This window comes from Meriones unguiculatus, chromosome 6 (assembly GCF_030254825.1).
Source record: "Meriones unguiculatus strain TT.TT164.6M chromosome 6, Bangor_MerUng_6.1, whole genome shotgun sequence".
NCBI lineage: Eukaryota > Metazoa > Chordata > Mammalia > Rodentia > Muridae > Meriones > Meriones unguiculatus.
In genome coordinates this window covers 2,530,877-2,556,713 of record NC_083354.1, presented here as the reverse complement: position 1 = coordinate 2,556,713, position 25,837 = coordinate 2,530,877, and the positions used below count along the sequence as shown (strand labels likewise).

At 41.7% G+C, this 25,837-nt stretch overlaps 1 protein-coding gene across 15 annotated transcripts in view; it reads right to left on the bottom strand.

The window, feature by feature from the left end:
* The window catches only part of Snap91 (synaptosome associated protein 91), a 111,862-nt gene that overhangs the window by 21,102 nt on the left and 64,923 nt on the right, over positions 1 to 25,837 (bottom strand). For 9 of the 15 annotated variants that reach the window (XM_060384645.1, XM_021639671.2, XM_060384650.1 and 6 more), the window contains exons 11-21: positions 23,273 to 23,300; positions 20,025 to 20,134; positions 17,873 to 17,991; positions 11,720 to 11,734; positions 11,422 to 11,583; positions 6,481 to 6,588; positions 5,589 to 5,861; positions 5,281 to 5,358; positions 4,987 to 5,058; positions 4,528 to 4,611; positions 3,188 to 3,271 (exon numbers count right to left, since the gene is read on the bottom strand). In XM_060384645.1, coding sequence (XP_060240628.1) covers positions 3,188 to 3,271; positions 4,528 to 4,611; positions 4,987 to 5,058; positions 5,281 to 5,358; positions 5,589 to 5,861; positions 6,481 to 6,588; positions 11,422 to 11,583; positions 11,720 to 11,734; positions 17,873 to 17,991; positions 20,025 to 20,134; positions 23,273 to 23,300 — 1,133 coding nt within the window. The remainder of the gene's footprint in view (positions 1 to 3,187; positions 3,272 to 4,527; positions 4,612 to 4,986; positions 5,059 to 5,280; positions 5,359 to 5,588; positions 5,862 to 6,480; positions 6,589 to 11,421; positions 11,584 to 11,719; positions 11,735 to 17,872; positions 17,992 to 20,024; positions 20,135 to 23,272; positions 23,301 to 25,837) is intronic. The other 6 variants (XM_060384654.1, XM_060384655.1, XM_060384649.1 and 3 more) reach the window with 3 other exon arrangements.

The window sequence follows — 25,837 nt, the reverse complement described above, 5'->3', positions numbered from 1 at the left end:
AGCAAGAACAAAGCTGTGAGTTTGGTCCCCAGGGCCACACAGAAAGAAACCTTAGTTGATATGAGGCAAGTTGCCTCAGCCCAGTGGCCAAGATTTCTTCTGCATAGTCTAATCTGCCTGTCATGGTACATGCTCATCATCTTTCTTGTTTCTTTATAAAATAGTTTTATTATAACAAAGAATATATGACTAGAAAATTCCTCACAAAATGCAATTTTTTTTGTGGTTTCAATCTGAATATTAACCTGATCATAGCTGTGGATATGTATCTTTTACTAGACACATTTGTGTGTGTGTTTAAGACAGTTCTTGACCACGCAGCCCTGCGCACCATCTGTATAGAGCAGGCTGGCCTCAAACTAGTTTGCAAACCTGTTTCTGCTTCCTGAGTGCTGAAATTGCTCATATGCTCCACCATACCCACCTCATTTGTTAATTTTTTTAAAGTTCTTTATTTATATGGGTGATGGGCCTGGTAGCTATGGCTCTACACAGACATATACACATGTCAAACCAAAGTGCTAAGCTCTGCAAACAGCCGTAATGCTGTGTCCCAATGTTTGTTCCGTTTTATATGAACTAATCATAAAAAATGTTTTTCTGTAATTAAACAGGGAGAAGCTGGCCTCTCAAATTAAATTTTAGAAAAAATAAAAAATGTAATTTAAATTTCCTTGTATCAGGATAATGAGTGAAAAGCTGGCCAGGCTAAAAAAAAAAAATCAGATCTCTCATGACCAAAGTAACTTACAGAATTTTTTTTTTTTTTTTTCTGAGACAGGGTTTCTCTGTGTGTAACCTTGGCTTTGTAGACCAGACTGGCCTTGAACTCACAGAGATCCGCCTGTCCCTGCCTTTCCCAGTGCTGGGATCACAGGAGTGCGCCACTGCGCTCACCTACAGGAAATGTTTTGATGCAAAGCTGATCGTAAAACCCATGCAAACTTATTTGCATTAAACAGTAATTTACTTAAATAGGCAGCCCAGAGAAACATGAAAGTTTGTGTGATTATTTTTCTTACTGAAGAGTCACAGGAAAAGGTAGTGGAGGGAATGGAAGAGTAGAATCAACGACATGTTTAAAAGTGCACAGACGTTGGAAGGCTTGTCACTAATCTCCTTCCTACCTCACTTTAGTAAGATTTTGGACTGGACAGGTCAACTGAATAATTTAAGCTTGTATGTGTGTGTGTGTGTGTGACATGACCCAAAGTGAGCCTTTTGAGAACATATCTCTCTGTAGCTATGATCCTTAGCTCTCCAGGGAAGCCACAGATCCTGTGGGGTCCCCTAGGCTCAAAACTCTTGGTTCTATCACCAGCCTCTGACTTGACAACAAATGGGGATGCTTTCTTATCCCAAGATCCCTGGCTCTGCTCTAGGTCCTAATGTTCTAGACTCTTGTGGAAACAGTATCTCAGGTTGTGGCCTTGGAGGGCTCAGTGAGGCACAGCAGACTAAAAACCCTGGAGTAGACAGTGTGGCCTTGTGGCCAGCCTCCTTAGTGAGCCTGAACAGTTTCTATGACAGACATGGGCAATGGCAGGTCAGCAGATGTCCAAGAAAGGCTTCTTAGAATTCTTCAGATAGTGAGCACACTTGATTTTAGCCATAACTTCAAAGCCAAAGATTTATAATCAATTATCTCATTTAAAAACCAGCAGGATCGTTTTCACCAAGGCGCCTGGAAACGATGCTATTTCTGTGGCCTGTTAAAATCTTACTGCAGATTAAAAAACCCGAATGTGCTGGTTTAGTAAGAGGTTGAAAGTGTCTGGCCAAGTTGAAGTTGCTGTGAAATGCATCAGGGCTGAGAGGAAAGCCAGGCAAGCTGGCAGGCTTTGTCTCCAGTCAACAGTGGTGGGTGGTGTCAAGCACACACCTCATGCTACAGTTAAGCTTCCAGACAACAAAGCAACATCAAAGTGTGGCTCTGGTTCTTTGTAGCAGTCACTGGGACAGGAGTTGGCAAATCAAACAAAGTATCATATTGGGTCAAGTAGCCAGAGAGGATGCAAAACTACCCTTGCTGGAGAGACAGAAGCCACCAGACAGAACTACTGATTGAAGGGATGTGAACAGTGGGGGCTGCCTCTGTCTCCTTCTGTTCCTGGGGAAAAGATGTGACCACAAGGGAAACTCCAGCACTGATGATGGGGGTGGGGGAGCTCCATAGGACCCACCGTCACTCATCACATGTCCCAGAACGCTGACGTGTTTAGTACTCCTCCTGGTGAGGAGACCCTGCTTACACTGCTTTTAGTTGTGAACATGGCTACACTTGGTCAAAACCAGTTGGTCACTCCTTACGGCCGCTGTGGATGCTGGGGTTTTCAAACAAAGGAATTCTAGATGGGGGGCTTCCTTATGCTTGGGCCACTCACATTAACCCGGAGGACCAAACTTCATCCCCTGGGGTACACTGAAAACCGCACCTGAGTGTCAAGAGGCCCCTGCCAGACCACTGCTGTGCTGCCCTCAAGCAGAAGCCAAGTGAGGTCAGCATGCTGTGTGAGCTCCTCAGCTAAGCTGGGGCTCAGCCTTCCGCTGGGGTCTTCCGACTGGCCACGTTCTGAGTCTGATGTTGTCTCCACCCAAAAGAAGACTCATGGTTCACTTTAACGGTATCCGAGTCCTTGAACTGTTCTTTTAATCAGTCCCTATTACCTTAGCAATGAGCAGTGATACCTGTAAACTGTACCCATCTGTTTCCTAGAAGGGTGTGTGTTTTCAGAAAGAAAAATAATCAGCTTTTCAAAAAGTCCATGACACGTGTCACAACATTTCAATGAAACAGGAGATATCTATAACGGTTTCTTCTATGGTAATTCACACATTACAAAATCCACTGTCAAATATCACAGTATAGTTTACCACAGATTCCTTCCAAGTAATATGAGTAGTCATTCTATGACAGAATTGGTATACAAAGCATATTACCTTTTTGGCAAATTAAAAACAAACATAATTTAGAGTAAGACTGGAAGTATCAACATGGGTGGCTTAACAGACACAAAACTGTGGGTTTGAGACTAATAAACTTCCATTATTTAATGCCATATCCTTTAATTTCAGGCCTTGAGAGGAAAATTCAAAGATAGACTTTGCAATTCATGTAGTATCTATTACTTACAAACTATATCCAAACTTAACTTTTACAAAATGCCATTTTAATGGAAACAGTTACCAGCTAGTAGATCTGCCGATGCTGATGAACTAGAAACAGCCTGTGGTGCTGGCTGGGTTTCAGAAGCACTACTTCCAAACGCATCTATCCGTTATCCGTCATGCAGCAAGAAAGTGAGAAGGTCAAACAGTGAGTAACCAACCAGAGACATGCACAGACATGACATTCTGTATGGTGAGCCTGCCTCCTACAGCTCCGTAAAATGACTAGCTGAGCTATACCATGCTCTAATCAGGCTGTTTTAATTTATATTCTCAGGCAAGAGTGTTAATATATAGCTCGTGTTTGCTCTGGGAGCCTCCCCAAGAGCAGGGTTTGCAGGCGTGTGCCACAATGCTCCTCTCAGGAGAGTTCTAGAATGGCTAAGAATTAGCGCCTCATTGTAAGATTAAGAGATAAACTTTTTAAAGGGAACAAATGTTTCAAACTAAATTTCATCATTTATCAAAAACAGGATTGAGATTTTTAAACGTTTTAAACAAAGGTAAAAGAGAATCTCATCTCCCATGTGAGCTTCTAAACATTTAATGTGCCCGATGAAGCAGCTGCTGCAGCAGCAGCTCTCCCTGTACCTACATGTCTGGGTTAAGTCTGGGCACCTTTAGGGGGTCAACAGCTGTGACTTCTGTGTACCCTCATATATCTAGTATACGAGCAGGTACCAGGATGTTCCAGTGACAGTAGATAATAAATATGGATTCAGTTTGCAAAGACGATATTTTAGCCCAAAGACACTCACTTTTATGGGTACTCATGATTCATTTCAGACCTTTCCTGCTAACAAAGAACTTTAGATTTGTCAACTGATACAATCAGTATATCTTTCTGTTTTTAAATACTGCATAAAGAAGAGAAGAGAATACATTTAAACCAGAACATCATCTCCAAGTTCTCCGAAAAGGTTTCTTTAAAAACATCAAATTCAATATACTGTGTATATTGACATCTGACTGGCTTATTTTTAATTCTGAATTAACGACTTCATGTTTACATTGCTTTAAAGAACTTAGGAATGTTCATGTAACCAGCAGGTCAGGATCTTTGAGGAAATAGTAAGGAGAAATTCTGATCAGGTGATTAAAAATTAGGCTAAACACAAAGACTTCACATGAAAAATGCTCTGGTTTTTGTTAGGCCATGCATTGAAAGCTGTGATGAACGAGGATGAAGGTGATGATGGTAGAAGAAATGGAAACGCTATGTACAAATGAAGTTTACATGTAAGGAACGAAAGCAACATGAGAGTCAAAAGCAGCAAAACGAATCAGAATGAAAGAGGAGCGTCCACTCAGAAAAAAAAAAAAAGCCCAGATGGCCAAGTGTAGAGGACAGATACGCACCCCCAAAAAGGTCTATCACCCCTGAGGACTCCACCTTTGCAGGAGAGGCAGTGGTTGCAGGAGATGGCGCTGCAAATGCGTCCACTGCAGTGAAGAACAGAGGAACACGCCAGTCACAGTCAGCACAGGGAAACCCAGAGCCCCGGCAACGGCCCCAAGATTTCACAGTTACAGGAAGACGGTGGGAAAAATCTTACCAGTTAAGGAAAGCAAATGAAAACAGACCCTTCGATATTGGAGGATTTTGTAGGAAATGGAATTGCTTCTTTCCCAACCTTAGTTTTGAAATATCAACCCTTACCAGTTGGTAAAGAATGGGATTCTTTTCTTAGGTGAACTCTGAGTCTTAAAGCACATAAGATGAACCTATAAGGTGTTGGATTGTCTTTCCCTGACATGAGCCTCCCACACGGCCCTCCAGAGACAGCTGTGAAGGCTTGACCTTGGCCATGCACTCACCAGATAAGAGGTCAGCAGTGAGAGAACTCTCGGGCACCGGAGAAGCCCCTCGTGGTGGAGAGGAGAAAGCATCTTCCAAAAGTAAAAGAAACCCAAACCAAGTAAGTAGCAGAAAGGTGAAATCAGAGTCACACGTCTAACAAATGCATTATCACGGCAACTATAAAGGGCTTGACCAAGGACAGGGCTTGACCAAGGACAGGGCTTGACCAAGGACAGGGCTTGACCAAGGACAGGGCTTGACCAAGGACACATCCACGCAAACAGTTGAAGAAAACGGTTGCTTTGCTTTACCTGTGCCAAACAGGTCTATGCTAGGAGCCGCGTCTGGCTTAGGTGCTGCAGCAACTTCAGGAGCAGAATCAAACAAATCTAAGACCAAGAACACACAGGCCTTCACTCAAGTCTGAAAAGTCAAGCCTGTCACAGCATCGCTTGACAGTTCTCTGGACGAGCACTTAGAGGAACTCTGGGTGAAGTAGCCAATGGTTTCTAGAGAACCACTTGACTACAGGTTTCATGCAGGGGAGCCTTGTGTGCATCACAGGACGAGGTTCAAGCCACCAGGTGGGAGAAATTCAGTAACAACAATGACAAATTACCACCAAAGATATCTAGAGCGGGAGGAGCGGCGGCGGCGGTGGCGGCAGCAGCGGAGGTGGTGGCAGTGGTGGCGGCTGCGGCAGCGGCGGCGGTGGTGGTGGCAGCAGTGGTTGCCACAGCGGTGGGAGCAGGAGAAGGAGCGGTTGCGGGAACTGGAGGGGCTGTGCTAGCTGTAGGGGTGACTACAGGAGCGCTGCTCTCGGGCGGCTTCATGGCAAAGAGGTCCAGCTCAGGAGCAGCCTCTGCACTACCTTCGGATGGGGCAAAGGGGTCTTTTGGAAAGGAAAAGTGGAGACACACACAGCATCAGTGAGGAAAGAGCAAGAGACAGAATCGTAACTACAGGTAAGAAGACACTTCACACACATCACATACTAGCTAGGCCTCCACCGCATGGGTTTAATTACTACTATCTTAACTGTAATCTGGATGTTTTTCTAAAGAAAGAAAGAAAAAGAAAGTACAATCGGTACTACAAGTTGAGTCTGAAATATTTCGTGGGATGCTGTGAGATTACCCTACAGTTTTGGTCCAGGGGTCATTATTTTTTGTACCCTTACCCAATCTAACGAATTTGGTGGCTCTGAAAGTTCATTAAAACATGCCAATATATTTGAACTCAATATCATAAAGGAATGCATTAGAGGGGGGAAAACATTAAGAGAGCATACTTGCATTGATAAAAATTGTCAATCTTGAGGAATTGCCAATTTTGATAAGTATGCACACCATTGTCTTAATGTTTTAAGGGTTGGCATTATTTATTCAGTTATGATGAATGACAAGGTTACATTAATAATGAAATAAAATTAGAAAAACACATGGCCACATCTAACTATGCAGGTTTCACATCAGGACAGAAAGACGACATACTGGCTCCTGTGAACCCACCATTTCCTGAGCATGCATCAAGAGCCGCAGCGACTGGGGTGGGGGTAGCTGGTGCGGCGGCCCCTTCGGACGCTGCAGGGGCCTCCCCAGGAGAAGCTGCAAAGGCATCTTGGGTGCAGTTTTAAAAATAACAGAAATGAAAGGAATAAAAAGAGAAGAAAATATAGTAAAAGAACTGAGTTAAGCTGTGAAGAAAGCTCCCTTATACAACACGAATGTCTTCATGCACTGTTGGTAATCACAAAACAATTACTCTTTGCGTCCCCCACAAACCCCCCCCCCCCGTTAGCTAACACATGGAGAGTGGTACGTGGATACCACGGAAGGCCGCAGTGACCCAACAAGATTCTCATTGTATAAGGGCTCTAAAAAGCATGTTTTATGCATCACCAGAAATTAACGGATGCAAATGTCAAAACACAAAATAACTTTACTACGCAATCTAAGACATTAAACTTTCATGCCCAGATAATATTCTTCCTTGCTGCGTTTTTCTTATACCTCTGACTGTTGGCTTCCAGAAAATTCCAATGTCTTCTCTGTATGCAAATAATATTACACAGATAATGGCTATGTAAACAAATGTTCCAAACTTAAAATTAGTCTAGTACAGACAAAAAGAAATCATAGTGTTAACATGAGAGGTTTGATAAGTATTCAGAAAAAAAGTCTTCGCTAACCTTAGAAAAAATCATCAGGTATAAAAGAGTAAAAGAAACAAACAGTTAACCAAATTAGGGCATGATGCTTAGTGTCTTTATTTCTACTTACATTTACTGTTTTCAAATATTATTATATTTTCTAGTTATTTGGAAAGTGATCCATTTCCAACAGATGAAAAATATAGTTTCATGTTTTAAGACTACAAGTGCATTATTTATAGAAAGAACCTCATTAACATACAAGTTGTCCCAGCTCATAAAAATCTGTTTTGCGTTTTCTTTTTACAATGCTAGGGGCGGGACCCAGAGCCTTGCACACTATGTTCCCGGCCGTAAATATACACTGATGGCTGAGAGATGCAAAGCCTTCCCAGCGCGTGGCCACCAGCAAACCATATCCATTATGGAGCTAAAGTCTTCAGAGAATGGGATCAACCTAGTTGTACCTGCCACTTCTCATCCCAAAGTCTGACTTCCTGTACTGTTTACTGTGTGTCCTAGAACACTGGCCCTTAGTCACCAAGAGGAACTGGTCAAACATGCTTGAGGAACATAACACACACACTACTGCTGCCTTCTCCGAGATTCATTTAATGCATTAAGCTTGAGGAAGTCCTGTGGTCAAGGTTCTTGTTTTTCAGTTGAACGCAGTAAGGTATAAAAAAATTTAATTAACACCTTGAGTCCTTGTGTTGTGTGGAATAAAACAAAAATAACATTACAAGAGCCTTATTTGTGTTAAAAGTGGGTTTTTTTTGGTAAGAAAAACAGCATTAGGGCACATTCTAATTTGATCTGATCACTTCTCTTAGCTATTCCTGAGGGAATAGCTGATGGGGGGTGGGGAGCCATGTGAATGAAAGGAAGAATGAAAACCATTCAAAGGACAGTGCAGACCTACTTCCCAGACACTAGAGGGCTGTGAGCAGCGTGAAAACCCTAGAGTGGACAGGAGGCAGCCGGTGGGAAGGTGGAAGTGCTCCCAACATTCTGCCATAGTTCAGGGATCTTTCTTCCCATTCCTATATACCCATAACTGAGGTCAGAGGCTTTGGGAATCACAACCCTCCCCCACCCCCCCAAAAGACACATTTTTGAAAATTATTAAGTTTAACTTCTGTAACTATTTCAGATAGTGCCTTTCATTACCTCCACTCTGTAAGGAGAGAACCAAAGTTCAGAGATTTCGAGTGCTCTACATAGACCACAAAAAATTGATGCAAAGGAATATACAACTTTTAATGTACACATAACTCAAAGCATCTTGTTGCACATGAGAATATGTGTAAATTGTATTTTTCAGTTGAACAAAAACTGCGTGCCCTGGGTTATTCGATCCAGGGCACGTAGCCAGTAAATGGCCGAGTCAGGATTTGGTCCATTACTATGTGCTGGAGCTTTTCGTGTTCAGTGACGGAACAGTCACAAGCCATGGCCCCTCTGCTGCACCTCTCACAGCTTCTACGATGAACGCATGAGTACCAAGGCCCCATCAGGCTCTTTGGGTTATCACGCATGCACAAGAAAAACCTATACTAACCGTGACACTGTGGGAGAAGTTTCCTTCTCCCCTGTCAGCCACACATCTCTTCTCAATGCTGCTCTTGTTAGTTAAGGCTAAACATCAGGGACTTAGCTTTTGACTCCCATCAAAATGTTTCTAAAAGAAACATGCTGCTGCCCATGTTATAAATGTCTCTCAAACTCTCACCAAAACTTTCCCCAAAGACATGAATGTGGGAAAGTTTTGTTTTGTTTTTTAGAGATGGACCTCCACTTCCACCACGTGGGTGCCAGGAATAAGACTCAGGTCATCAGGCTCAGCAGCACGTATCTTCACCATGAGCCATCTCACCAGCCTCCAACTAGGATATTTGAATAGAGCAATGCTGTCATTTCTCAGTTATCTGTTCCTTATATAAAATCTTAAAGCACAACCTGTCTTATAATTCTGCTCTATATGACCACAGGAAGCAGGTTCTATTTCTTAAAAGTTTGCCTAAGAAATAAATTTAAATTTTAGATGCATGAAATGTCATAGCCCTACTTCTAGAGAAAAATATTGCTATAAGCATTACATACAATGAGAGTATGTTTTACATCTTTGAGATGAAGTCTTGCTATACAGCTCAGGCTGGCCCAGACTTACTGCATAGCTCTGGTTTGCCTCAAACCTCAAACCTCTGGGTTGCTATTCTTCCCCATGAGCCTCCTGAGTGTGACCACCACTTGTGACATGAGGGTATATTTTAAAGTTATTTAAAAAAGTATGGCTGGTACCTTTACTCGAGTTCAAATTCTTACCCATCTTAGAGATCTAAAATATTTTAAGGTGACCAAAAAAATGGCCACAGAGATTTAAGCTTAGTATTTACTTAAGTCAAAGCTCTAAATGATCTGTTATAAACCTAGAAAAAGCATGAAACAAATTAGGGAGTAAATTACTGAAGCCTATAAAAGAGGCAGTGGTGTACAAAGACACCCAACTGTGTTAGACAGAGCTTTTCCAGCTGTCTGAGGCCAGGAGACAGTTCACAGGGCTAAGCAGAGAAATAAAATACAGGATGAGACTTACAGAGGGCCTCATCTTCACTCTTGTCCCTGCCAGATGACAGAGGGGACAGTGGTGACAACACAGGGCACCTGATGTTTCTTTCTGTGACTCTGTAGTGCCCTGTCATAAGACTTGTATTTAAAGGTAACAATAATGCCACCATGACAGTATTTTTCTGCTTGACAGACACCAATCACAGACAGCATAATGGCTCAAACAATACTTCAAAGAAACATCATCTGGAGCTTTATTAGCCCAGAAAGTTAAGAGGGAAGCAAGGCAAACTTGCTTGACGTTTGAGATGTAACCCAGCTCCTTTCATATGGACTGAAAAAATAAAATAAAATCTCTAACTCACAATGATTACAGAAATGCTTCAGCACAAAACTGCTGTCTGATCCATTCCTATTTTCCACTGACCTTGCTTGAGAAACCATCAGACTCAGTGCCAGCAGTGGCGTTGGAGAGAGGGAAGGGGGAAGGAGTTAATTTTATAAATTTAAGCTAAAACTTTTTTTTTTTAAAAGAACATTAAAAGATTGGGGCAACAGTGACAAAGAACATTCTGCTTTTGAGTGGGCTCCTGCCGGTGAGACCCTGAAGAGTCTTCAATTTTCTCTTCTCTGCTTTTTAAGAAACAAGTTTCTCATTGTTGGGGTAAACACACAGCAAGGTGACAGACAATTTCTTTTGGTGAAACTGCAGCAGGAATGCTTTGTCTAGCTAACACTACTTGTCTTGGACAACTTCAGAGCTCAGGGTGCTTCACACAGCAGAGTGGTATGTGACTGTGTAAATGTTTGTCCCAGGGGAATGTATTGATTCCACCACTGCCTGCCAAAATTCTCCTGGCTTTACCATCACTTGCTTCCTTCAATTTCTTTACAATATTTTCAAAATACCCTGGGAAATAAGCTATATGGTAATGAGGAAACGTGAGACTATAATGAGTCTAACAACCCCTGGATGTGTGTATGTGGTCCAAACCCTTCTCTGAGGTTGCACAGTGGTTCTGCCCAGATGTGCATATGTAGATGAACTGGCTTCTCATGCTCACTGTGTCTGGCCCTATTGCAGGGCCTTTCACTGGTTCAGAACTGGCATCTACATAGAAAGCAATCCTTCCCAAAACTGACCTGCACCTGTTTTTAATCAGCATGCCAAATGCTGCTTCAAATGGCCTCTCAAAGTTTCAAAGTCAAGAGGATCCTACATTTTACCTGGACATGACAATCAAAGTAGGTATAGTCAACTCATTGTTGAGCCATCCAAATTTTATATCATATATATACATGTATGTATGTATATATATATATGTGTGTGTATGAAATTATTTAGGCTAAGATTGCTCTCACATGGCCTTCAAATGTTCCCTGGGCTAGTTTTAGTCTGGCCCCAAAGCCACACCTAAATATGTCAGAAGCCTGGGATCAGTCAAACAGGCTCTGCAGGGAGGACACGTGTGGGCCAGAGTCTGGCAGCAACTCAGCTCTTAAGATCCAGTGGGCTCAAAGTGCCACAGCTTCTGCTCTAAAAGCGCCAGAATTACAGGGAGAGAAGCTGATGAGTTTAGCACAGTCAGGCACATATGAGCTAACACTGGAAAAGTACTTACACTCTGCCATGTTGTTAACAAAGTATGAGGCAATTCAAACGCCTCAATTTCAGGTGCGTGAACCATCTTCAAAGGAAATGAAGGAGTAGTAGTGTGACAGACAGACTAACCTCCAAAGAGATCCACTTCTGTAGTGACAGCCGTCACAGTTGTGGTGCTTGAGGCAGAAGCTGAAGCAGTTTCAGTGGTTGTAGTGGGAGGGGAAGGTTCTGGTGCAAATGGGTCTGAAATCGGTGCTTCAGAGGGAACAGAGGAAAGTGCAGCCAACGAATCTGTATTTCACCAGAGACAGAGCAAAGGGGAGAGAAAGGAGGAAAGGACAAGAGATAGACCAGACTCCTAAAAGCCACAGGAAGACAGCTGCAGACGTCTCTCACAGGAGGAGTTCAAAGACAAAGCTTTACTCACCCTCTCCCAACAGGTCTACCGATGTCCAGGTGGCGGCAGCGTATGAAGAAACAAGAGTTGGAGCTGAAACATCTGACTGTGCCACTGTGCAGGCAGAGCGAGGCCCAGGCCTACCTGAGCTTTCTGCACCCTCCCAGACCATTTTTTCATTAGAGCACAAATGCATTCACAACTCTCACCATGGACCTTTGAAGCAGGAAGGAACCCCAGGCAGTCTCCAGACCAAGCTATTCATGTTACAGATGGAAAAATGGAGGGCGAGGGAGACTACTTAGTAACTTAAATAACTCGGAAAAACACAGTCTATATCCAGAAAGAACATTTCGCCTTCATTATCCTCTGTGTACCTATTCCACTGGCTGTGACTGATGCCATTAATCTATAATGAGCAGAATTTTGTTGACTATTCTTTTCATCTTTCCCACTCTCCATCTTTGAGACTGGGCTTGCTACATAGCCCATGTCCCTGCTGCTTTCTTACACAACTCAGAACCACCTGTCTACAGGTGGCACTGACAACAGCGGCTCTCCCACATCAATCATTTACCAAGAAAGTGTCCCACAGTCTTGCCCACAGGACAGTCTGATGGAGGCAGTACTTTAATTCAAGTTTGTGTCAAGGTGACAGAACCAACCATCACGGCAGCTCTTTCTCAATAACAAGGTCAATGATTAGTCTTGAAACCATGGCTTGTAAAGGATTAAAACACAGACACAAATTCAAGCAGGAAAATTCCATCCATTTATAAGGGAAACGTAGTCAAAGGCCTTTTTTTTTGTATTAAAAAAATGGCTAGAAAAATGTCCACTGTAACAAACAGAAGTTAAATCTTATAACAAAGAAACTGACATTCTTCAGCGAACTGCAACTGGATTGTTTCAAGTTACTGTGAAGATTAAGTGTGCTTCGCTCACTTCAAAGGCTCACCCATCCCTGGAGCACTTCCAACGTCCCACAGGAAAGCTAGAACTAAGAACTTCAAAGCGCCTGCAAACCCTCCATGGCAGGTATGTAGATGCAGCACACCCCAGATTCTCTTAACAAAGCAGGAAGTAGATCACAATACCCACCTGTGTTAAAGCTAAACAGTCCACGTGGAAAATATTAGTGCATTACCTCATAATGTTATTTTTCAAATGCATGTTGGTTATCAATTTAAGTTTTAATACAGCCCTAGCAACAATCCTGTACTTCTCGAAAAGCAGAAATTTTATGTTAAAGTATTTATAAGAAGGGACTATGTGCTTTCTCAGGCCTTAGATTCACAGACTCAAAACCACCCACTTACTTGTGCTTCTAAAACACAGGTTTATTATAAATAAGGGAAAATATTCTTTCTTTTATGAAGGCAAAGGTAGGAATTTCAAAACGTCTCTGTGTTTTTTTTCTATCAATGGGCTTGTTATCAGTCTGATTAAAAACTAGATTTATATGTAAATTTAGACTAGATTTGTTAAAATATGAATTTGCTAAAATTTGGTTGTTTTATACTAATATAAAAATATTATCATGAAGATGTGTCTCCTGAAATGGAGATGTGTCAACAGCTGTTTCCCGACGAAGAATTCATGGACTTCCATCTTTGCATATTGAAATCCTTTCACTAAAGGTCTGATAAGAATGGTCAAGTAAGCTACAGAGTTCATATTTTACTCTCTAGTTACATAAAATTCAACTACTACAATATTCAAAAGCACATGATGGGACTTGATGTTAGGAAACAAGACTAGTAAACTGTACGCTTTACTTAGCCAAATGAGGGAGCTGCATCCACAACCAAACACCCTCAGCTCCAGCAGTTAAGGCTAAAGCGAGGGCTACTTTCCCGTGTCTTTCCAGAAGTCGCTCACACTTTATGAGTTCTACTATTTTTCTTAGAAATTGAGAATTACTCATCAATAACCCTTCCCCTTCAGCTCATTACTACTCGATGCTTTAGTCCTGTGTGTCTGAGATTCAGATGCTGTCTAACCAGGCAGGCAGGCAGGCAGGCAGGCAGGCAGGCAGGCAGGCAGGCAGGCAGGCAGGCAGGCCGGCCGGCCTACCGAAAGGCCTTCCCAGCTTACTACAGTCTTTGCAAAGATTATGAAATGTGCTCCATCTAGTGGTGGAAGGTTAGAAAAAAATAAATCACCTCAAGGGCAATGGTGACCGTCACCAAATGGTTCTAGCACTAAAAAGCATGAATGTAATATTGAGATCCTATAGAAACCAGGAAACTAGAAAGAGGCCATTGGGATTACAGTGTGATGTAGGCAATATAAAGTGAAGGGGGAACACTGGAGATGTAAAGCAGGGGAAGGGAAGATGAGAGGACAGGTGGAGGGTTAACCTAAAAAGCCATATGGAAACCTATTATCTTGTAGCCAAATTTAAAATATATGATTCACTTTAAAAAAGGAGTTTTAGGAAAAACAACCTGGATGGCTGACAAAAGCTGCTACTACTAAAAGCTGAGGGCCCTTAAACAAAACCCCCAGTGCCAGGGTGGAATGGCCCCTGACAAGAGTTAGTCAAGGAGCTCACAGAGGCCTGCCAAGCAATACAGATTGAGGCAATTCCTCTTGGGTCTCCACCAATATTAGACAATACTGAAGACACAATGTACTTTGGTTATATGACAAAGAAATCACGCTGGAAGTGAGCTGTAAAATTCCTCCCTGCTGGCTCGATCTCATAGCCCTGGAAGGTGCTATTATCAGCTGCTGAAGGAGAAAAACCACCACTAGACTTACCCACACAGTATACCAGGAAAGATGTAACCAATTGTGCAATGGTGGTACTACTGTTACGAGGGTAATCAACGGCCTCTGACTGAACTTCAGGCTTACTCCACAGAAGGGAATCTATGCCTGGTACTGTAAATCTCATCAAAAAACACACGCCAGAGAAGAGCATGGGCCTTAGAAGAGCATGAATACTGTTATTTAGTTGAAGTGCTATAGATTTAAGTTACCTTATAAATATTTATGTTTTTACCCAAAGACAAACACTATTTCAGCCTTAATGAGAAAATCCTCTCTCTCCAGTGAATGGCGGTCAATGCACAGACTCATGACTATACAAAGTACTGAGAATAAGTAACAGATGAGTACTTAGCGTGTAACATGGTACTTATTCTGTTCCTTTTTTTAAGGCTCGGGGAACACTGTGGAAAAGGGCGTGAAAAGAATGTAGAAGCTAGAAGACACAGAAAAGGGTTTTGAAATGTAAAAACCTTAGTTATCAGGCAACACCCATTCACAAACTCCACACCACCTGGGAATGCCCATACTGGGTCTCTATAAGAATAAATCCCTTAACAGGGAGGCACTGGAGGAGGGGTGCAGGAAGCCCTACTCCTCAATGCTGAACCATCTGCTTCCTGATAGAGACAGGAGATGGGGAGTCATTGCTTTTAGTCATGTACCCTCTGGTGACCTCACCAGACTCCAATGCACCGTTCCAATCCAATACCCACACAGATGGCACCCATTAAACTAAATGAGTCACAAAGCAAAACCAACAGCATGAATCTGGGAAAAGGACTATTTGTGATGGGGGGGGGGTCACTGGCAGGAATGCGGTGCTAGTTAGTGTTTTTGTCAACTTGACACAAACTGGGGCTATCTCGGAAAAGGGAGCCTCAACTGAGAAAATGCATCCATCAGACCAGACGACAGACAAACATATGGACATTTTCTATTCCTTTACAAAGGTGATTTTCCATGCCTTTGTGTATACCACACAAATCTTTAACGTTTTCTCTACAGGTCTTTGTGGTAAAACACTTCTCATTATAATATTTCAGAGTCTGATTAATGATTGATGTAGGAGGGCCCAGCCCACTGTAGGTGTGTCAGCCATGGGCAAATGGTCCTGGCTGGCTTAAGAAAGCAGGCTGATCAAGCCAGCAAGCAGTGTTCCCCCCTGGCTTTCTGCTTCCAGGTTCCTGTCTTGAGTTCCTGCCCCCGACTGTGAGGCAAGCTGAAGTAAACTCTTTCCTCCCCAAGTTGCTTTTGGGCCTGGTGTTCTAATCACAGCAATAAAAAGCAAACTAAGACATATAAGAAAAAGGTAAGAATGAGGTTGGGGTTGGAACATATTATACATTGTCAGTTTATCAGACTATACAACATACAACGTATTTAGTTGTCAAGAACAGAATTAAAGAAAAAGTATGAATGCATACTGACTTAAATGCATGACAGAATTAAAAATAACACATTAATGTAATAATATCCAAAAATCTTTTTCATATAACCCAATAAATTTAAACTAAAACTAAATTTTAAATTATAAATTCTTATTAAAGTTTTTATAAATTTTGTGGCTGAGAAAATTTGACTTGAAGGTATAGATCTTAAAGTTATCAAGAGGAAAATACATTACCTTGTGTGAATGAAAAGAAATCATTAGCAAACAAAGTATTTAAAACATAAAGCTGAGAAAAGTGCTCTGAGGAAGAAAGTTTTTCTGAGGGCTCTTTAGCAACAGTTTCTTCTCTCAATTGAAAGGCAAGAAAGCTAGAATTTAAGGAGCAAACTTATTTAAATATTTTATCACCGTGCCTTGAACAACTGACTCAGTCTAGGAGAACATATGTTTAAAATGTTCACATTTCTAGCTGTGGACTTTAGTTCTGAGCTGCTATTTTTTTGTTATTTGTGTTAACAAAACCTGGGTAGTAAAATGAAGATATTTCAGAGACCCAAGGATGGGTAGGCTCAGGACAGGATGGGCAACCGTAGCTGTACCGGAGGGCGAGAGCCCTTCCTGCCTCAATGTTCTGCCTTCTGCCGCCTGATTCCCACAGGAGTCAGACAACCCTCCACTGGGTTCTCATACACTGGGATTCCCCACTGCAGTCAGCGTGGTTAGGATTTCTTTGCAATAACACAGCTAATGTGCCACAGCCCCCACATTCCTAGAGAGAAAGCTCCCCCCACCAGGATGTACTTCTGACTTTAATTGGCTCACCCAGTGACTACTTATCTAGGGCAAAGTAACTTCGTTTGACTTTGTTACTTACTGTTAATTAAGGGCACTGATTCTAAAATGTTATACTAAATTACAGATCTTGTCCCACAGCAACAGAAATACTTTCTGCCCAAGAGCAAAGGTAACCTAAAGGTCATGAGTTTCACTGCCTCACTGGATAACAACGGCTTTGTGTGGAGCCTAGCCAACTCAGTCTAACGTTCCTATGCAAATGTTTATCAATATCCAGTTCCTCAAATACCCCAAACCAGTCTCATCATCTGTTTTTCTTTTTTCAATTACTCAGCACTTCACCATGCTGCCTTCACAGTTGTGTCCTATCTTAAACTCTCTGAAAATTTTACTGACAGTTTGCTGTTGTACAATGTAGCATTCACAAACGATGCTGTATCTTTGAGAATCATGAAGAAATCACTTTTTATTTTTGTTTGTTTTTGAGAAAGAGTGTCTCTGTGTAGCCTTGGCTGTCTTGTACTCACTTTGTAGACCAGGCTAACCTCGAACTCACAGAGATCCACCTGCCTCCCTGAGTGCTAGGATTATAGGTGTGTGCCACTGTGGCCAGCTATGAAGAAATTAATTTTACTTTAAGTGTTTTTAATAAAATGTTTATGAAAAACTGTTTGTTTGTTTGTTTTTTCCTGAGGCCTGTAAATCTACTGGAACTGAAATGCCTAGCTGTTTCCTCTCAGCCAATCAGTATAGAATTAACCTTTTCTGATAGAAACAAGAGTACACAGTAGATTTGGATTCCATGAAGTCAGATCCAATGTCAACAACTCCACCAACCCAAGCCTTATACTTGACTAAACCAAATTGTTAATGCTCCTTGGAGTAACCTCATAAATTCATGGAAGTGACTAACCTCCAAAGGTATCCATTTCTAGAAAATGATTACTAAAAACAAGATTTTAGAAACACATAAAAATATTTCTTTTGTTTCAACTTTAGATAGTATATGGCTATTTGAACTTTTAAACTGCATTATGTAAAATTTCTGTGTCTTTCACACAGAAAATGTATTTGATCAGCTGAGGCCACCTGGAGCAACTTCCCCACCCTATTTCTAATGCCACTGTTGCCAGCCAAAATGGACATGTGGTAATTACAGCTCACGTTAAAACAAGCACACAAAATGCACCACGAGCCACAGTCCTGCTTGCCTCACTCACCTCCCCATGCAGTGGCTCCGCCCGTCGCTGCCGCTGGGACAGGTGCCGCTGCGCCGGCTGCCGCGGCTCCAGAGAAGTCTGGCTGAAGATCAAGGAGGTCGCTTGATGGCTTAGCAGTGCTAGAAGGAAAGCCTCACAGTCAGACTCTGAGATATTATAACGCGAAGCGTTTCACAGCAAAGACTTGTGCAGGAAATATCCGATATTGGTGTGCTATTACACAGAGGTTTGGAAAACCACTTTTGTAAGGAGTCGATGACTGGGCTTTGAGGGGCAGGTGGGCTCCGTCACTCCTCAACTCTACCATTATAGCCAGAGTAAGACAATGAGAATACAGAAGAAAGAAACAAATCACCATGCTCAATCTCAACAAAACTTTATTTACAAAAATAGGTGGTGAAATGTGTAAAACCCTATAGGGCTCTAAGTACCATAACCTTGGGGTTATCTTTTTTTCTAGTTTTTTTTTTTTTAATGTAGAAAAAGCTGTCTTAAGAATCCATAAATCAAATAATATTAAAATGAATAAGTTAATTTCTTCCCCCCCCAAACTAGATGATAATGCATCAGATTTTCCTTTTGATGGGCTCACCTTAGTTTGAGTAAGCTTCTCAAAATTTATTTATCTGTGCAATTCCCAAACAGAAGCCTAGGTTTTCTGTTCAAAGAACACCAAGTGTCTTGGAATCTTATTCAAAGGGCAAACGTTCAGGCTTAGCCCACAGTTACTTTATCAGAATCTCTAAGAGCTCTCCAAGGACTCCCAACTATATTTAGATCTGAGAAGCACAGACTACAAGCTCTCCGGCCTCAGAGGCCCGGGCTCCCCATCTGTCTTCAAAGACAGCGGCTTTCTCTTTATCCTTTTATATGGTAGATGAAGAGAGGAGTCTGCTGCTTTCTAACACCTGAAGATACTGCGTGCTTCAGGATAAGAGTCACAACTAGATTAAATAATAGAAAAGGGAAATATACTTATTATTATAAGCTTTACTGGGGGCATGTGTGGGGTCCAGGGCTTGACCTTAGCACCACACAATAAAAAAACAAATAAGAAAGAGCGTGACCAACTTTTTCATAAGAAACAGTTTATTTTGGTGTGCTAACAGAAAGCACTTGGTTTTACCAAGGATATACGAAGCAGAAGCAAGCAAATGAAGCACATGGTAAACATGGGAGCAATATGTATATTCATAACTGCCAAAAACTGATGCCTCTAAAAAAAAAAAAAACGTGGAAGCCTTTGGGTAGACTGCAGTCATAGACACTCTAAAACGTGGCTTTAATACTTTCAGAGTGAAAGAAAGAGCCGACCCCAAAATATTATTTGTGGAAGCCCTCACTGGCTGGTGACTCATTTTAGGTAGTTCTGAGACCTTGGTCATTCCTGTTTCCTGCGTGACAGGACAGGCAGGTGTATCAAAGGTGATTAGGAACACTCCACTGGCCTCTTCCCACCAACTGAATAGTGTTCCTTCCATGACCAACCAATCAGCTTGTAACTGTGAGGTTAACTCAACTGACAAGGTTGGCCCCCTAACTTGTTACGTCATCTTGGAGCTTGAACTCACCATCTGCTGGCCTCAGTTTGCTGAGTGCCGGACCACAGGCTTGTACCTCCACACTCGTACTGGTTTTCAAGCACTCTGAAACACCTTCTAAGTCTCTCACAGGAAGAACTGATTTTTAAAAAACTCTGCGTGTATCATCCAGCCTCAGAAGGACCCGCAGTAGGCGAGCCCTCCTTCCAGATGTCTCCCTAAACTTCTGAGCGACAGCATAGGTCTCCCTAGGAATTTAAGCCACTATCAGAGCTCAAAAGACCTTACTTTACACTGCAAAAAATAGCTCCGAGTCACACAGTTTGAAGACTGGACTTCATCTGGTGAAACTGTTTGGCATCAGTACCACAGAGACCTGACAGGCTAGGGTCAGATGGAAGGGGAAGAGGGACCTCCCCTATCAGTAGACTGGGGGAAGGGCATGAGAGGGGAAAAAGGAGGGAGGGCAGGACTGGGAGGGGACAGGGGAGAGGGCTGCAGCTGGGATACAAAGTGAATAAATTGTAGTAAATAAAAATGAATAAATAAAAACTCAACCAAAACCGAATCAAAATATTCATGGCTAGTTGGTGACGTGCTCATTGACTCACCTGACTGGGACAGCCGCAGATGCTGTTGCAAATAAGTCAACCGGTGGGGATGTGTCGATAGTTTTAGCTGGTGTAGAATTAGGAGATGTAACAGTTGTGACTGGAGAAGACTGAAAGTGAAGACAACAACACAGTCATCAACACAGGCACATCAAATACACCGCGCAGTGGGGCTTTGGCCTGTAGACCCATGCCCTTCTAAGCGTCTGTCTAAGGCTACAACTCCTCACAGGAGAAAAAGCTCCAATCGAAACTAAGAACTATAATAATCTATGGTCCAAATGCACTTCCAGATTGAACAGCTAAATATAAATTACATGAAATTTTCCTAAAATATCTGGTCTAACATTACAGTGACTCCTAGTTGTCCATTTAAAAATGAAGCTAAACATATTTCCTAAACTTAAAATTATTAGGACTCTAGCTGTCACAAAGGATCAATGGTAAAAACTGCTACAAAACCAGTATACTTTTTCCTTCTCATCTTAATATACTTCATATCTTCTCAGACAACTTCAACACCTGGACATTTAAGTTAAATACTTCACGTTTGGTAGAGGATAATTCACAGGTAATAGTCAAGTCTAGGGGGCTGGAGAGATGGCTCAGAGGTTAAGAACACTGGCTGTTCTTCCAAAGGTCCTGAGTTCAATTCCCAGAAACCACATGGTGCCTCACAACCATGTATAATGAGATTTGGTGCCTTCTTCTGGTGCACAGGCACACATGCAGGTATGATGCTGTATAAATAATAAATAAATCTTTTTTTAAGAAATTCAAGTCTATAACCTGAGGCTATGATAATATCTCCTCATGCTGTGAAATAAAATTTTTAAAGGAGAAATAAAATATTAACCTTTGGGCTGAGAAGATGGTTCAGTTGGTAAAGTGCTTTCTAAGAGAACACAGGAGCCTAAGTTCTAGCCACAACCACCTACACACAAAGCCAAGCGCTACAGCATGTGTGTGCAGCATCAACACTGTGTGGGGAAGAAGCAGAGATGTGTGGAATACACACACATACAGACACACACAGATCTTGTTTCCTATGATTTTTAAAGAGTTAGTAATAGTTAATATATTAGAGAATTAAAGACTTTGTGTCGCTATTCTAATTCTACTTTCTCTGGTATATTTAAATTTATAATAAACAAAATGTATGAAGATCAGGAGCAAGCAAAGGCTATCTACCACCTGACTTCAACTACAACGGCTTTAAAAAGTCACAAGAATCATTTTAAAACAAAGGGTGGATGAGAAAGTATGGGAAATCCTGCTATTTCAAGAACGTCCAGGATTTACTCATGCCGCAAAATAACTAATCACGAAATTAAAGTTCAGTAGACACGTAGCTGCCAAGTGTTGAGGACCATGAAGAAATAAATGCAGAAGCCACAGGGAAAATCACAACTAAATTCTCCCTCTGCTACAAAAAGGTCAAGGCTTCCCAACAGAGCACCAAAGTTCACCAAGGGATTCGGAAAACACTAGCTATACTGCTAAGGGTATGTTATCTACATTGGCCATTGACTGCTCTAAGAAAAAAAAAAAGATTTCAATTTTTAATTAACACATGTAAATAAACAGAAAAAGTAATGGCATGTAAAGTGGCAGGGAGAAAGTAAGGACTCTATGTATACTACTAATGTGAATGCAGAAACGAAGGTGGCAAAGGCCTGTAGCAAATGCCTTGTAGCAAGAGCCTTTAATGTAATGTGAGAACCAATAAACTGATTAATATACAAGACAAAACATCAGAACATTTTTATTTGGCTAGAATGTCAAGAGACTGTCCCTAAAGGAAGTCCCGATTCGGCCACACTAAGGGTCAAAAACTGAACATTCTCACACAAGCAACATGGTTTTAACAGTTTGCTTCTGTATCAGAAAAATCGAAAAGATTTTTTTCTTAAATTTTTTTTTCTAGGCCCTGTGGGGATCTAAACAGCCAGCCAGGCACAGGCAGTCACATGCTATTTGGGAGTCACTGGCACAGTCATAATGACATCCCCGAGTGTCAGTAATGGCAGCAATTACATAATGGAGATCCATCAAAGAGAAAGCACACCTACCACACCTCTGCCTGCAAAACGCAATGGCAGATGTGCACTGCAGGCCCATGAGAGCACATGCTCTTGTCAGGGAAAACCTTAATCCTGTCTTTCCATCGGCTTAGAAAGAGGGATTGATGAAGAAATTACTGAGATTACTTCAGCAGGCACGCTTGGGGCAATGACACCTAAGAACATTATTTTTTAACATCATTAAAATACACATAACACCTTGTACATGACCTATGTATAGATTCGCAACATGTGAACAGCACTTTTAATTAGCAAAACACTATGCAGATATGTATGTTTTTAGCTGTCACATATGTACAGGAAAATCTCACCTATTTAAAAACTCAGGTTCTAAGAGAAAGCTAAATCACATAAAAATATAACAATCTTTTCTCAAAAAAATGTAGATCAAGTGGTCAATCTGTTTTACTCCTAGACACACACCCGAAATAAATTGAAGGTGGAGTCTCAAACAGATATTTTTTTACACATATTTTAAAAAGACTTATTTGTTTTTATTTATTTGTATGCTTGTGCTCCTGATTTGTCTGCGAGTGCCATGTGCCTGCAGTGCCTACAGAGGCAGAGGAGGGTGTCAGATTCCCTTGCAACTGGAATTACCGGAGGCTGTGAGCCACTTGTGGTTGCTGGGAACTGAATCTGGGTCCTCTGCAAGAACAGCGCCTGCTCTTAAGCACTGAGCCATTTCTCCAGCCCCCCTAACAGACATTTCACATTATACTTTATGTCAGTACTGTTTGGTATATTGAAAATCTGAGTGTCTTTCAAATACCCATTGGAGGAAAAAAATGAACAAACTGGTGTGTGTGTGTGTAAAAGAATGTTATTCAACCTTAAAAAGAAAATTTTGTCCAATAAGGCTAGGCTGAGCCCTGAAGACACATTAAGTGAAATAAATGAATTATAAAAGGACAGAGTGTCTAGATGCACTCAGACGAGGTATCAAATTTATAGATGTGGAAAGAACAGTGGCTTCTAGGAACTGAGGTCAGGAGGCATTACTATTTCATGACTCTGGACTTCCATTTTTGGAAGATTAGAAAGGTCCCCAGCCTGTGTGGTATGACTGCTACATTTCAGTGTGAATACACTTGGTGCTACGAGCTTTATGCTAAACAACAAAACATGTGAAATGAAAACAACCCAAGAAACAAACCAACTTACTTTACTTAATGGAGAGGGAGCACCAGATCTGAAAGGAAAACAAGAGAATGAACTGCACGCACCCGAGTACATGTCCATCAAATCAGAATATTTTCATGGAGTTCTTTACAGCAACAGAGAAGCTTAGAACACTTGTCTTTTACTCAACTATGTCCACTTCCCAATATTTCCGCTGACCTAATACTCAAAATCATTTTCTCTCAAGTCATTATTATTGCTTATGTCCACCAAAGCGCATGGCTCAAATTTCAATTTCTAAACATTACCCAAGGTTTGTGAAAAAGCACACCATACAAACTTTCAAAAACCAATACCTGTTTATTATTTTTAGAAGCCCCGGGAAGCTCAAAAAGTCATATATTGCAATTCATTTAAATTTCAACTCTTAGGTATAAAGGGAGAAGCCCTAGAGAAAATTTGACAGGATCCCCGTGAGCCATGTGAGTGAGCCAAGCACGATCACACTCCTGCTTGTATGTGTTATTTTTTACGCCTGTGATGAAAACTCTTCAGGAAAACTGTTCTCATACAATTGCCCTAACTAGTGGGAGTTTGAAAAAGATGAGCAAAAGTTGCTCATTCCTGAGGGACTGTTAAGGAAGTAAACAGTCTTTAAAGTTAGCACCAACTCTAGCACACCTCAAGGACAGCCACACTTCTGAAACATCTGCCTGAATAGCTCACACTTCCCTCATCCGGGGTGGCATAAAATGAATGGTAAGACAAAATGAAGGCAAACGTTACTTCAGTAAGACACTGCAGTCACGGTCCGCTGTAAGGACGGCTTCCACCCAGCTCCAGGGTGAATACTAAAGTTAGTAACTGGGATTTTATCCAATGCTATCCAAATTCCATCTATTTCCATGCCTGCTGCTACTACCTCATGCATGCCTGTAAGTCCCCTTTTCAAAGGTTCTATTAAAGTGAAGCGATTCGGCGTTTTAGCATCTGCAGAACGGGATTTAGGAACCTAAGAATCTAGTATACCATAAGGGTGAAATCTCATGAATCTCTTTTTCCACTTACATAATTTCCTTCATACTTGTGGAAATGGAAGAAAATTAAATATATTATGTGAAAAATAAATAAAGAAAAAAATTAAAACCTAAAAATAATGTTTATTTGGCAAAAACAAAGAAACCACAAACACCCTTTGATACGGTTACTTTCTGAAAACGAATTACTTTTTCTCTCGGTCAAGTTTCAGAACCATTTCTTTATATTATTGACATGACAAGGCAAACTATTACAAGAGAGAGAGAGGAGAGGGGGAAATAAGCAAGAACTCCTGAAATATTTGCCAGCTGATACACAGATATTGTTAGCAGCTTTCTACCTCACAGCAAGCGCAGCTGCGAGAATGCTGCCCTCTGCTGTTAAACGACTCAACCTCAGGCTGTGTGAATGAAAACCATAATCACAAGCATCCTTTACTAAACCCCACAGGACACTCTTACTAGTCATGTTTGTAGCTGCCCCATAGACTAAACAGACAAGCGAGAGTGGATTGTCACTCCTGAGCCATCAGGACGCCTGCTGTATTACACTCCTACTGTCTCTCATTACCTTCTTCATTGCTGGGTGCTGCGTTCTTCAAGGTGAAAGCACAAATCCTACTATTTCATTACCTGAGAACTTTACATAAAATCTGGTATATTGGGGACTTTATTTAAAAATTTAAGTAGGGATGTATTTATGTATTCATTTTATTGGTTCATCAATAAACCAATTGTCTTAAGAAATTATCCTGGGCCAGATGAGCTAGCTCCGTGGATTAAAGGTGCTTCCTAACGATGGCTCCCAGTCTGATCTCCTGGACCCACGTGGCAGATGGAGAGAGGAAATTCTTGTAAGCAGTCAGTCCTCTTACCCTGTCCCATATACACAAATAAATCAATAATATGTAATAAAAACTATCTGATGTGGAACTAAGCTGTCAAAAAGAGTGGCCACTGTTCCCACTTCCTCTGTCTGGCCTTTGCCATGACATATTCACAGGTGTTTCTATGGGGCAATTAATCACTGCTTAAACCCTGCTCCAAGCCTGTCTGCTACCCAGAGCTTATCCCTGGTCCACATTCAGCTCTGCCCTAAAGAAAACACATGTGGCTGGCACATTTGTTCCTCTCCTACAGTTCACACATTGCTGCTCCTTGCATAGTTCTTGCTTGATATCCTATCCTACATGTTTGCCACTGGCACTTAAGAGAGAAAATGTTACAACCTTTTACACATAGACAACAGCATTTCTTGCCAACCAATACTCATTTTTATAATCTCACATACGGAGTCCTGGCTGGATTTTTGTCGACTTGACACACGATACAATGATCTTGGAAGAGGTAGCTCAACTGTGAAAACAGCTCCACCCAGGTCTATAGGGCATTTTCGTCATTTACAGTTGGGGTAGGAGGGCCCAGTCTATTGTGGGTGGTCCTGGATGGAATAACAAAGCAGGCCGAGCCGGTCAGCTGTGTCCTTCCAGGTTCTCTGCTTGCATTCCTGCCTCCAGGTTCCTGCCTGCTTGACTTCTTCCCTCACTGACTGACTGTGAGGTGTAAAGTG